Source organism: Acomys russatus, chromosome 15 (assembly GCF_903995435.1).
Source record: "Acomys russatus chromosome 15, mAcoRus1.1, whole genome shotgun sequence".
In the NCBI taxonomy this organism is placed as follows: domain Eukaryota; kingdom Metazoa; phylum Chordata; class Mammalia; order Rodentia; family Muridae; genus Acomys; species Acomys russatus.
In genome coordinates, this window is record NC_067151.1 from 32,658,412 (window position 1) to 32,671,588 (window position 13,177).

At 42.2% G+C, this 13,177-nt stretch overlaps 1 protein-coding gene across 7 annotated transcripts in view; it reads right to left on the reverse strand.

Annotated features, from left to right (window-relative positions):
* Positions 1–13,177, reverse strand: part of Nbea (neurobeachin) — a 657,568-nt gene that overhangs the window by 42,836 nt on the left and 601,555 nt on the right. For all 7 annotated transcript variants that reach the window (XM_051157177.1, XM_051157179.1, XM_051157174.1 and 4 more), the window contains one exon: positions 5,492–5,644. In XM_051157177.1, coding sequence (XP_051013134.1) covers positions 5,492–5,644 — 153 coding nt within the window. The remainder of the gene's footprint in view (positions 1–5,491; positions 5,645–13,177) is intronic.

Sequence of the window (13,177 nt, forward strand, 5' to 3'; positions counted from 1 at the left end):
CACGCTAATAATAAAGCTTCAGGTTTCCAAGTTAGAAAGTGATCTGTAGATAAGCCAACGCTGCTGCCCACATACCAGGCAGCTGCCTAAGCCCACAAGCCATGGTCAAGCCCCCATTTAAAAAACCAGTGATGCCTTCCCTTTCAAATAATTATTTTTCTCTTCATTGCCTAGAATTTCATAATGACATCTAAAAAGGAGGAGGAGGGCATGTTCACAGAAAGAGAACACTAATACACACAGAGAGATGAAGGGCTTTTACCACAATGAATGCGATTTCTCTCGGATATATAAAATTCTCATTTTGTACATCAGACTTATTAAAAAGGACTCTTGTGAATAAGTGGACACATTATAAATACAGCCTGGTCTGCATTATAAATACAGCAGCATGCTGTCCTCCACTCCCCATTTCAGAGCAACTAAATCCTACAGGAACTACCCAGTAAGTACACAGAAATTTCAACAAAACATTGATGAATGGTAGTTACCATCTCAGAATTTAGGGAAGATGCAAATGCTTCAACATCTTACTCTATAGGTTCTATACATTATAGAAACACACACCAAATAAATGTACCTTTGGCAAAATGTAAAACTATGTAGGAAGCTGGTGATATTTAATACTAACTCCTTGTTTGCCAGGTTTCTACAGATCGGTGTGATCACCTGTGGGTGATATCAGCAGGTGGGAAGCCTGGCCAGAGCAGAGGATCTGTGCTGAGGAGGCAGTCTTCAAGATGGAGAAATGCAGGAGAGTGACCCTGAGATTGGCAGCTGTGGGTGCAGCCACACTTGGTGACATGCCCCTTTACAGCTCTGCTGCTCAGGAATTCCCAGAGGCAGCTCATCCCAAGGCAGCTTCATGGAAGGCCCACAGCGGGAGACATCCAAAGGCACCCACTGTGTGCCGGATCTTCATGCAAACTATCTATTCATTCTGTCAGGGCTCTTGGTGACAGACAGAAGAGCCTGGGGCAATGAAAGGCCCCCAAATATCCGGCATACAGCAAAAGATTCATCTATAGGTTTGCCTACACTCAGTAAGATAAGATAAATTTGGCTTAGGATTGAGGGGGAAACCTAGGCAAGAGATGGGTGCCTCAACTGGTGAAAACTACCAGGACCACAGTTGAGTTGTTCACAAATAGCTGAAGATTCAAAGGGCAGAAGGGGAAGGGACCATCATAGCCCGGCGGGAAGATCTGGTCCCGCCATCGATTGAGACTTTAGGCAAGAGTAGCATGGAAGAAAGGGGAAATAGTAGGACCCACAGGGTCCTGGAAACCTACAAGAAGAACTTTATGACAGGCAGATCTGGATCCTGGGGTCCTCCTCAAACTAAGGCACCGGCCAAGGAGAATATAGGCAGTAAGCTTCGAACCCCTACCAAGACCTAGCCGACGAACATGACACTCTCCACCGTGGAAGAGTGAGATCTGACTCTCACACGAACTCTGGTGCTCCTTTTCTGACCATGTCCCCCGGATGGGGAGACCTGGTGGCACTCAGAGGAAGGATAGCTAGTTACCAAGAAGAGACTTGATATTCTGAGAGCATATATAGGGGGAGGAGGTCTCCCTCAGTCACAGACATAGGGGAGGGGAGAAGGGGAGAAATGGGAGGGAGGGAAGAATGGGAGGAAACAGGGGAAGGACTAACAATCGAGATGTAATATGAATAAATTAATAAAATAAAGAATAAAAAAAATAAAATGTTACCTTAGATGTATTTAACCAATAAAATAAATGTTAATTTCAAAAAAACAAAACAAAACAAAACAAAAATAAAGGGCAGAAGGGTCATGTCACTGACACTGGGTGAGTGGAGCATGCATCATGGTGTACACAGCACCATTCTAATTTGGATTGGCTTTTATCAATCTATAAAGCTCACCAGCTTCTAAATGTGGGAGAAGGTGGACTGACTATCCTCAGGGGCAGGGAGGGAAGGAATCCAAGTGGCAGTACATCTTAGAAAAATAACCATAACAACCTCTCAAATAATCCCATTCACAAGAAACCTAGAAGTGCCCTAGTGTGGCAAATTCATTGTGTTAGATGCATCGCCACCTAACACACTACATCACCCACTGCACGGTTTTCTGCATATTCAATTAAAAATGTATCATCTTGCTTGATTAGTTTCTACAAATTGTAACTACCTGGTGGTTTCTTGTCCAGATAATTATTAGCTTTTACTAGACCGCAAACCCTTGGGAAGGATAATGCTTGCCTTGAGGATTTGTCTTCAAGGACAGGACCCACCTTTCTACTCATTAGGCATATCTGAAATAAGATTACTAATCTGGGGAGCATATAAACTGCACCAATGAAGAATACCAAAACTATCTGTAAGTTACTACTCATTTTCTTGTTAAAATACATAAAAATGTTTTAGTATCTAATAAACATATAGAGAGGTATTATATTGGAGAACTGTAAGTTAAAATTATAAAACTATATTACTTCATGTCCAGTAGAATGTTCATAATTTAAAAAGTCAGGAGATGAGTGGGTGAAGGAACAAAGAACAAGAGCTGTGACACTCTGTCAGTGGGGATACAAGATGACACAGTCATTATAGAAGACATTTCGGTAGTTTGCTAAATTGCTAAACATAATTTGTGAGCAAGCCCATTCCTAAGTATCTATTCTAAAGAAATAAAAGTCCATGTTTTGCTGGAAACTTGTATGATAGAAAAATGACATTACATAAATGTTCAGAGCAGCCTTACTTGATACAGCCAAGATCAGGAAACAATTCCAGTGTTCACTGGCTGCTGTACAGACTAATACTATTCACTGACACTACTTATAATGAGATGTTACTGTACACACAGAAGCCAGCAAGGACATGAGCAGGTAGCTCTAAAGGACTGTGACAAAAAAGCCAAGTGCAAAGAACACAATCCTGAGGGGATAAAAGCTGATCATGACTGTTGAGTAAGAGAGGTTCTGGAGTGAGGCACAACTACCCAGAAGCCACACTGCTCAGGAAGAAGATGCTATCTGTGTGGTTGCGGGGAGCGGGGGCGAGGGGCAGGAGGTTATTTTGTCCTCTTTTAAAGAAATGCCTTTAATTTATTGGGTTGTTTTGGGGGTGTTTGTTTGTTGCTTTAAATTCAGGTGCCAGTATTTCATTAGATTGATTTTTTTTAACATTTATTTATTTGCACATATGTATGTGAGTGCAAGTATGTGCACATGCTACGCCAAGTGTGTGGATAGACAGGGGACAACATGTGGGGGCTGGCTGTCTCCTTTCATCTTGTGAGTCCTGGAGTCCTGGAGAGCAAATTCAGGTTGTCTGGCATGCATAACCTTTCACCTACTGAGCCCTAGGTTTGTCTTAAAACTTTGCCAGCCTGAATTACTCTTAGCATTGTTCAAAACAAAGACGTGTTAGCAGTATCCTGGCCATCAGTGTTTCTCTTCTAGACTGTACTCTCATTTTTTTCTTTTTCTCTTTCTTTTTTTGTTTTGTTTTGTTTTGTTTTCGAGATAGAGTTTCACCGTGTAGCCCTGGATGTCCTGGACTCACTCTACAGACCAGGCTGGCCTCATACAGAGATCTGCCCGCCTGTGCCAGGTTAAAGGTGTGTACCTTTGCCCACCTACATTCACAAGGACTGCTTCTTACATGTGCCCTAGACAGTGTACAGCTGTGGGCTTTATATTCGGGTTGACGATCCATTTGGACTAATCTTCTATATAATGAGTGAGGTGAGGGCCATGTGCCTGGTTGTGTTTGCATACAACAATCTAACATTTCTAGCACCCACTTTTCCAGCACTTTTTTAAAAGCAAGTTTTTCTGCAAGCCCTGCTTCATGATATCTCTGTAGCCAAATACATCAGTGAACTGACCTGAATAAACTGTGAGCAAAGAGGACCATAGAAGAGTCAAGACAGTGGCAACTAGTTTCCACTGGGGATCAATTGCTTTGGGGCAATGTGACTGATCAGCCAGTCCCCTGCTTTCTGCTTTGGGCTTTGGTGTGGACACTCTCATGTGCAGTGGCCCTTTCACCTGGTGCTATCACTTTGGTTCTCACAGCACAGTCTCACTACTGAGTACCGCTGGCTACCTGTGCTTCTGTTCCTGAAGAGAATTATGCACAGGCCTCCTCTGTTTTCTGGAACAACTATTTTTTATAACTGAGTAGTTCACTGCTCTGTTTCTATCTGGGATTTGTTGATGATAATGCAAGATAAATGCTTGTCATGAAAATTGAAGGAGGTGTCCATATATTGCTTTCTCTCTACTGATTTCTTCCCCTTTTTATGAAGTTTGACCAAATAATTACAATGAAAAGTTGTTGGGGGCTATGTAGGAGGAAGCTCTAGAACTCATGGAATGTGGCCCACCAGCTGGCTAACTTTACTAAACAATCAATTTTTCCCTAAGATTTTCTGCATCAGAGCCATTAGCAAAAACATCGTTACCTAAACCTTGTTAAACAATTTATTTTTCCAAATTCTTTTCAAGGATGCTAAAGGCAGGAGGATCACTGTGAGTTTGAGGCTAGCTTGGTCTACAAAGTGACTCTAGGACAGCCAAAGCTACACAGAGAGACTGTGTCTCGAAACCCTCCCCCTCCCCCCCAAAAAGAATGGTAAGAATGAAGACAGTGGCTCAGAAAAGCACATCTTAGCCCTGTTTTGCTCACTCAAAAATCTCTTCACCTGTCTCATAAATATGTTTCCCTTCTGTTTTGGGAGTAGATTTTGAGTCAGAATCCACATAATTTCCACAATGTAATAGGAGTTGTGTGTCCTCACAGCGATCCTCCTGCCTCTGCCTCTGGAGTGCTGGGATTAAAGGTGTGCGCCACCACATCCACTCCATTGTTACAATCCTTAACATTATTAGCACAATACAGCATAGCCCATCTCCCATGAATCATAACCACACCAAGATGAAAATCTCATCAACTATAGTAAAATGTATTAGAATTTATAAAATCCTCATATGCAGACATTACTTAGATAAGCATTTTAACATCGGGAACTCTGTCATTCATGTTTTTAAAATGCTGTAAGATGGGTGCTTTCTTCCAGGCTAGTTGTATTACAGCACGAGGTGTGCTTCACAGCACAAAGTTCCCAGGTATAAACACACTCCACATGTAGCTTTCTCATATTTGGCTACTTCTATGAGTGAGAAATGTATGCAGGTGCTTTGGTTACAGTAGACAAAAATAAGGAAAGGACATTTATTTCAAACTGTTCAGAATGTGTGACATTGGTCAGCAGATGTTTGTCTGATTGCCTCATCCTGAGGGAACACACACAACTGAGATGTCACCCCATTGACCTCAAAGAAGTGTACTCACAAAAGAGGATTCAATCAGAAGACTACAGCAGAATTCTGTCACTGCTTCTTAGGTCTATTTATAGATGTTAAGGACACTTGGCAACAGGTAAACACAAAGCCACTGAAGCTGTGAACGTCTTCATTGCTGTTCTATCAGAAACCAATTTTCTTACCATCCTGTTGATCCGCACGAAGTCTTCTGGCTTCTTGGCCCAGGGGGGAAGGTCCACGTCATTAACCACCACTTCGTCCTCCCTGACACCCAGCTGGTACCCATTACTGTTGACAAACATCTCTGGTAGGTAGTAGAACTCTGGGATTAGTTCCTGTGGCAGAAAAAAATATGTAGCTTATTAGCCAGTTGGTAAAATCAGTTTAATAAAAATGGTTGATATTTACCGAGTACAAAGGGAGACAAATCCTCAACCTAATTTTAGTCTTTATATTCTCCATTTAAAAACAATTAGGAGTCCAAGAAGATGAAACATTTCTTTTACACAATTCACTTTATTATCTTTAATACTGTGACTCCTGAGAAACAGGTACACAGGCCTGAAGGCCTGGTAGCTGGGTAGATGAGACAGCCTTTGCCTAGAATGCTGGAGGGGCCCTTGGTTCAATCTTCAGTGAAACAAACACACAAACATACAAGCAAACACAGTGTGAAATGGGTACAAAGTCACAGCAGTTTACAACAGTGCCAACAGATGAATCTACAAAGCTGTACCAACAAGTCTATGCTGCTTATGGACCCGTTATGTATGTTAACAGCAACCCCAGCTAAAGTGTCACTGCCAGAATTTGTTTTTTTTTAAAATCACAATATTTGCTAGTTTCAATATTTATTATCGTACCAAGTATAATATATGGTATTTATAGAATTCATCATTTTACTTTTAAATTACAAAATAGGGTTTTTTTTTGTTTTGTTTTTTGTTTAGTGCTGAGGTTAGAACCTTGATCTTGGCACTTGCCTGGCCAGCATTCATCAGAGTGGCACCCCAATTCCAACAAATTATTTTAAGCCACCACCGAATACAACAGGACCCATACTTATGTTATAATCAAGTTTAAACAAGGCTGTAGATGAGCTGGCTATGAAGATGGTTTGTTTTACTATGTGTGCATGGCACAAATATCTGGATTCAAGATGAACCTGAGGTCAAAGTAAGTAAAGAAATTGAAATACAAATCAAACTACTTAAATTTCAGGATGAGGATTAGCTTAGCTTTACATTCTATCATGAAAGGCATGACATTAATACGCGTTGTAGGATCCATGCTGACAGAGTTCTCCCTGAAATTTGAGTCTTATGTGGTTTCTTACCCCTCTCTTACAAAACTTCCCAATGGTCTCTTACCCCTTTCCCTGGCAATCATGTTATTAGCCTTGATCATGTGCCATCTCCATTGAAGTATGTTATCAGGGGCTGAAGGACAGCCCTGTGGCGAGGGCCTTCCCTTCTCTTCCGCATCTGGCCAACAGGGTATGCTCACAAACCAGACGGCTACCTACACTGCTGGAACCAGCTGTAAGGGTTTAAAATTTGAAAGAACCACTCACATTTCCAACAGATGCAACAGCCACTAGGCAGAGGTGTTTTTAAGTAGGTATCATGAAACTTCTGACTTTGAACAGCTTATTGGCGGGGCCACAGAACATTTAAAACACTAGAGTAATTGTAATAGTTGTCTGTACATGACATTGGGAGCAGTTTGGTGGTCTTGATGGAGAAGGGGGCATAAAAGCACAGAAGTCTGGGGAGGAGTAGCTGATGCAGCAGGTAAAGCCTCAAGTTTCAGTGTCTATTTTACCGCCTTAAGATATTGTTTCAACTGGCCAATTTTATTAAGAGTTAGTATGTCAGGGTAGGGTACTGGTAGCATCTCATTGTATTTATACCAATATTACTTAAAAGATTTGCTTATTTTAATGATAATACAAAGACACAGAGGGCATTACCTCTGAGGTCTATGTGGTTTTGTGCAATGAACATTTTTTTTTCTTTTTCAAGACAGGGTTTCTCTGTGTAGCCGTGGCTGTCCTGGACTCACTTTGTAGACCAGGCTCGCCTAGAGTGATCTGCTTACCTCTGCCTCCTGAGTGCTGGGATTACAGGCATGCACCACCACACCCAGCACATGCAATGACATCTTTATTTCTTGTTCCAGACACCAGGAATCAATGAAACCATGCTTTGGGCCACCCAATCTAAAAACTGAAAATGGCACTACGAGGTCTTACTGTATCCTGCCATGATCCTAAGAACTCTACTCGTGTTGTCTTAGTGTTGACAAACACTTCATGGGGTGAAATCCTTATAGCCCATTTTATAGATATAAGCATAGATGCAAAGAGAGGGTGACATTTTCCCAGCCGAGCAGCCCAGGTGTCTTGTGGCATGAAGTCTGGCTATCCTTGTGGAGACTGGACTCTGAATACTACCAAGGAGCTATTTTAAATTAGTAAAAATTGGAGGTGGCCTGTTATCTACAAAGTACTGAAACAGAAACTGAGAATTAAAAAGTATTGTACTACTAAAGACTTAAAATGTGAGGCACTAGCTTTGGAACTAGGGAGCAGGCAAGGTTGGGGAGGGTGTCCAGAGATTCCTGAGGAAGCGGGAGACAAGCTCCCTGAGCGATGCAGTGGAGGGAGGATAAGAAGGCTACATCCTGAAGTCCCTTCAAAGTGCCCAAAGACCTCATGTCAAAGGAAGTTTTCTAGGCAGAATGCTCAAAGCAACCAGGGTTACGATGAGAGATAAGGAAGAAACTGTTCAGTCTTGAGACAGGGCTTTTAGAAGCCCAAAGGTCTAATTTATGATGGCAAAAGATTCTCAAAATGAGATGCAGCCTCAATTGGAGGGTCAGTTTCAGAGTAACAAACAAACTTAGCCGCAAGCTCGTGTCAGGGGGTAGAAGCTCTTCTAGGAGCGATGTGAATACTGAAAGTGGTGCTAGCAGATCTGTACAGCTACACAGTGAAGCCTACGGATCTTCTAGGCACAGGAGACAGCGTTCTAAGGCACAGCCTCCTGTCTCAAAAGACTTGAGTATGTTTGTCTTTTTTGTTAATACTGAAAAATGATTAAACATACAGAATGGCTGTATGTTTTTATAGCTTCTGGACTAACAGGCAAAGGGACCTTAGCCCACCTTCCTACAAGGAAGCAGGCAGAAAAGCATTCAACTGCAAGGAGAGGCAATGCATGAAAAAGAATGACTCAGATGGCAAAGCCAAGGCCCCAGAGGATTGAAAGAGTCCTCGGGCACAAGGAGTGGTGAGCCTCAGACAGACAGCAGCTGAGCAGACCCTGCTGGCTCTGGTCTTTTTCTACCTGCCAGTGTGAGAGCTTGTGAAAGTCTCTTAGTGTCTGGGAAGCTCCTTTCCAAAATTGAGTTGCTTCAGGCACTTAGCAAGCCAGCTCAAAGCAGGGCACCACCGTCTGCTCTGCTTCCACGCAGGCATGCTAGACAAAGCTCGCCAACGAAAGGCAACTGCTGTTCTGCTCACGTGCACCCCACCAGTACTGTTAAACATCTTCTTTTAAGGAAAAATCCAAGGAGTTTAAATTTTGCTAAATGAAAAACAGTAGAGAAAGACACAGAATATTATTAAAGAAATGGCCAATTGGATATTGTAATGGGCATTTTGTGTCTGCAAATGTGATTTCTAGTTTATTTTAACAGCTATACTAAAACCCCACAGTACAGTTAATAGTAGTATATGCGTTCTGTCAAAAATAGGAAAATATCCTCAAACACAATTTCTAATTTATAAGCTTATGACAAGTTCAAGCTGCTGAGAAATTGAACTGGAAAGTATGTCTCAGGATGATAGAAGGCCACTATTAACACTATCATAATTGTGTACCTATTGCATCAAATCTGACATTTCAGTTTAATATATTTTGCTGAGAGCCGTACCATTTTATGGCTTCCTGGTGAAATCAAATCTAACCCAGACGTTTTCACTTTCCTAATATAATTCACTGTGAGGTTTTAAAGCTGCCAGCACTTTCCTATCCTTTTCCCAAAAGATTGATGCCCGGGCATCTGTTAATTCCATGAGAGCTCATAATGGGTCACTGAGGCAGTGTGAGCACCTCCATTAACTGCATTAATTTACACTATGTCACCTTAATGACACTGTGTCACAGCCACCTTTTCTAACATCTACAAAGCTATTCAGAAAGTAGCGTCACAACTTTCGGAAGGAATTAAGGGAAATTAGTGTAAGAACATCTCTAAGTGAAATATCTCTGCTCACAGGGCATGGCTGAAGGAATGAAATTTAAAATCAAAATACAATTTGACTCCACTCCTGGGGCCTCTCCTCAGAAGTCACTTGGGCTGCTCCCCTTCCTACCCAGCTTGGGTTCATTAACACAGGAAGAGCCTGACATTAATGGAGAGAGACAGAATAAAACCATCTACTGCATTCCCAGTCTTTCCTGCATGGTTGTCTAAGTCAGTAGATAGTGCACAGATAGTCTTCTTTGGAACACTACAGGGTAGAGACAAGTAATAAAATCCATGCCCCAGCCACGAGTGGGGTTACTATTCTTAGTAGCTCACTCTTCCTTGCTAACGCAGGCATCATTTTAGAGTGAAAAATACCTTAGTCGATGTATGGAATCATGAAATTAGAAAAGTTTTGACTCACCACTAATTACTTTTAAAGACCTCATATATTCTAACATTTGTCATAAGACCCACATCCTGATGCTGTAACAGAAAGCACTGGAGCATATGTGGACATGTGTGTTGGTCTCTCTCTCTCTCTCTCTCTCACACACACACACACACACACACACACACACACACACGATACAAACATAATAGCTCCTTACATGCACACACACACATACAGTTACATACACACACATCACACACACACACTCATAGGTGTGCACATGCATGGAATAGAGACTCAACAGAAACCATATTTCAGTCATTTTTTTCTTTTTCTTCCCCCTGCTCCCCTCCCCGCCCCCCCCACAAAAACACATTAGGGTTTCTCCGTGTAGCCTTGGCTGCCCTGGAATTCACTCTATAGACCAGGCTGGCCTCTAACTCAAGAGATCTGCCTGCCTCTGTCTCCCGGAGTAGTGGGATTAAAGGTGTGAGCCACCACACCTGGTTTCTGTCTGCAATTTCAAAGATTGGTTTCAACCATTCAGAAGGCAGCGGACCAAACCCCAAATAGGCAAATAGCATGTGTCACTCATGGTCAATAAATACAGAAAAGTTCTGTGCAGCTATGGAAAGGCATGTGGAATTCAGAGATGGCGTTGACCCCTCTCTGAGGCAATTTTTTTCAGCAGCAGCAGCAGCAGCAGCAGCAGCAGCAGCAGCAGCAGCCGCCGCCGCCGCCACACTACTTACAACTCAGGGTAACTTGGGGATGGGGAAGAAGCAGCCTAACATATGGCTTTAGGGAGGGAACTGCCATCACTGGAGATGATGGTTTGACAATATGTTTAAAAATTAAACACAATGGCCTTGAGCCACTGTCCCATTATTAGGGATCATCCTTTGCAAATACATACAAGGTACACAGAGCCCCATTCCAGGGTACTCTTCTGCCTGACCTTAACAACTGTAATAGAGGACACTCCAGGATGAGGAAGTGCACGTCTCTGTGTGTGAACATTCAGCCTTGCTGAAGAAAGAGCCCATGAAATATAAACGCAGTATGCAAGGGCCAAGGGAGCTTGGTCAGGGTGAACTGACACAGCACTCTGCACAATGTCAGGCAGGGAACTGCACTCCTTATAAACCAACTAAGTGTGTGGTGTAGGGATAGGGTGGGGTTCAGTATGGCTGTCTGAAAACCAAAAACCTTCCAGGTTAGAAAGAGTCATGTTGATAGCTTCATTGACGCCAGACTTCAGGTAGTCAAGTACCACAGTTAGCAACAAAATGTGAAAGTTCCTTAAAGAGTAACAAGAGGAAAGCTGCTGGGGACTTAGTGACTTAAGTGCAGCTTGCTGAGGTGTCTCGTAGTCAAAGTCGACCAAGTTCTCAGGATGGAAAGGAAAGTTGAGACATGTGTTTAAATCATACTTAGAAACACCTGCCCTCATATGTGTGCGGGCATGTGAGGGTGGACCTCTGAGTTAAGTAAACTGCCAATGCTTTGTTGTGATGCTAAGAAGAGAGAGGGTGCGTTTTCACTTGAAGCAGTTTGATAAGGATACAATTATACAAAAGAATACTTAACTGCCATGCAAACTGTTCACCAGGCGTTCTGTTAACGGGGGGGGGGGGGGGGGGGGGGTGGGGGGGGGGGGGGGGAGTCTGCTGTCTGTGGGTGCCTTCCAGCTCCCAGTTTCTGTCTTGTTCTCCAGGGGCATTAAACAAGAGTAGGCCTCTCCTGACTTCCCTGGCAGTCGGCTGCAGTGACGGCTTATGGATATTTTAGTTTAATTTCTTTGAGAAGTTAAGACTGTTAGGTAAGTGTGGCTACCACTTTTAATTCAGCAGGGCTTCAGGTTAAACCCTCGCCTTTTCTAAATGTGAATGCTATATGCATGAATTAAGACTGACTCTTATAAACTGTAATAGTAACAAATAAAACGTGGATGTGATATGTTCTGCTTCAACTTCCTTTGTGATTTGCTTTATAAAAGAAGTAAATACACATATTACATTCACTCAAAAATTCTCAGTCTTCTGGCACTGTGCTGCCCTGTACAAATGTTTTGGATAGCCAGAGAGAGGCAAATCAAACAGTGGAGTTTAACTGGCTCCTTTCTGTAGGACTTAAACCTAAACTCAGTGACACCTAACAGTTTTGCATTGAGTGGCAGTGGTAGGAAAAAAAGGCTTTGAAGAAAAAGGGCTTAAAGTAGAAACTTTACCTACAGAATAACTCGATCATGTGATCTTACTATCAGAGAGAGAGAGAGAGAGAGAGAGAGAGAGAGAGAGAGAGAGAGAGAGAATATTTCCTCATGCATTAATCACAAGCATGTAAGCCTTTTCTTTTTCTTAAAAACCAAAAAGCACATATAAACAATTAACAAACCCTAGAACTTAATGACAGCTAAGTTGTAGCAACTGCAAAATTGCTCTGCTCTCAAATTGTGTGTGCTGGTTTAATCTAATGTGTATTGTTGCATAGTATCCCCAGGCAGTCAAGTAAAGGCTAAGGCAGTACAGAAAAAGCCTGCATTTTAAATGGGTCTTGTCATTAATGCTTTATTAATTGCCCCAGGCTACACAAACCGAAAGCTGGGTCAGCTATAACACTATGACACATTAAGGTCAGATCCAATTCCCACTGTGTTTTATGTAGTGGGCAAAATATTGAGTGAACAGCAGGAAAGGTAAGTTATGGGATTTTTCTTTCCATCTCTTGATTATACCATCTGGATTAAATAGGGTTGTTTTTATTTTATTTTTTTAAATAATGAGAACACCTTAATTGATACACACACACACACACACACACACACACACACACACACACACACACACACATCCTGAGTTACTTTTTAATGGCTTTTAATTGAAGCTACTGGTTATTAACAAAACACTCCAGTGCCAGGAATGGGGTACCTCCTTACTAGTTGTTGGTTGTGGAGCCCCTAAAACAATGCTTCTGCCATTCCTTTTAGCTGTACAACAGAACCTTGATTGTATGCTATAGAGAAATCAGGCTGGAACTGAGCCGGGAGCCCCCTCCAGACAGCTTTCAAAGTGCTAGAAGATGATACACAGAGTACTGGGGAAGAAATTGGCTGTGAACCCTTTAAGTTACAAGTAAGATCCTGCTCATTTTGGCAATGGCGGCACAGATGTAAAGTGGCTAGGACACTACTCTGATTATATTTAAGGCCCTCACCACA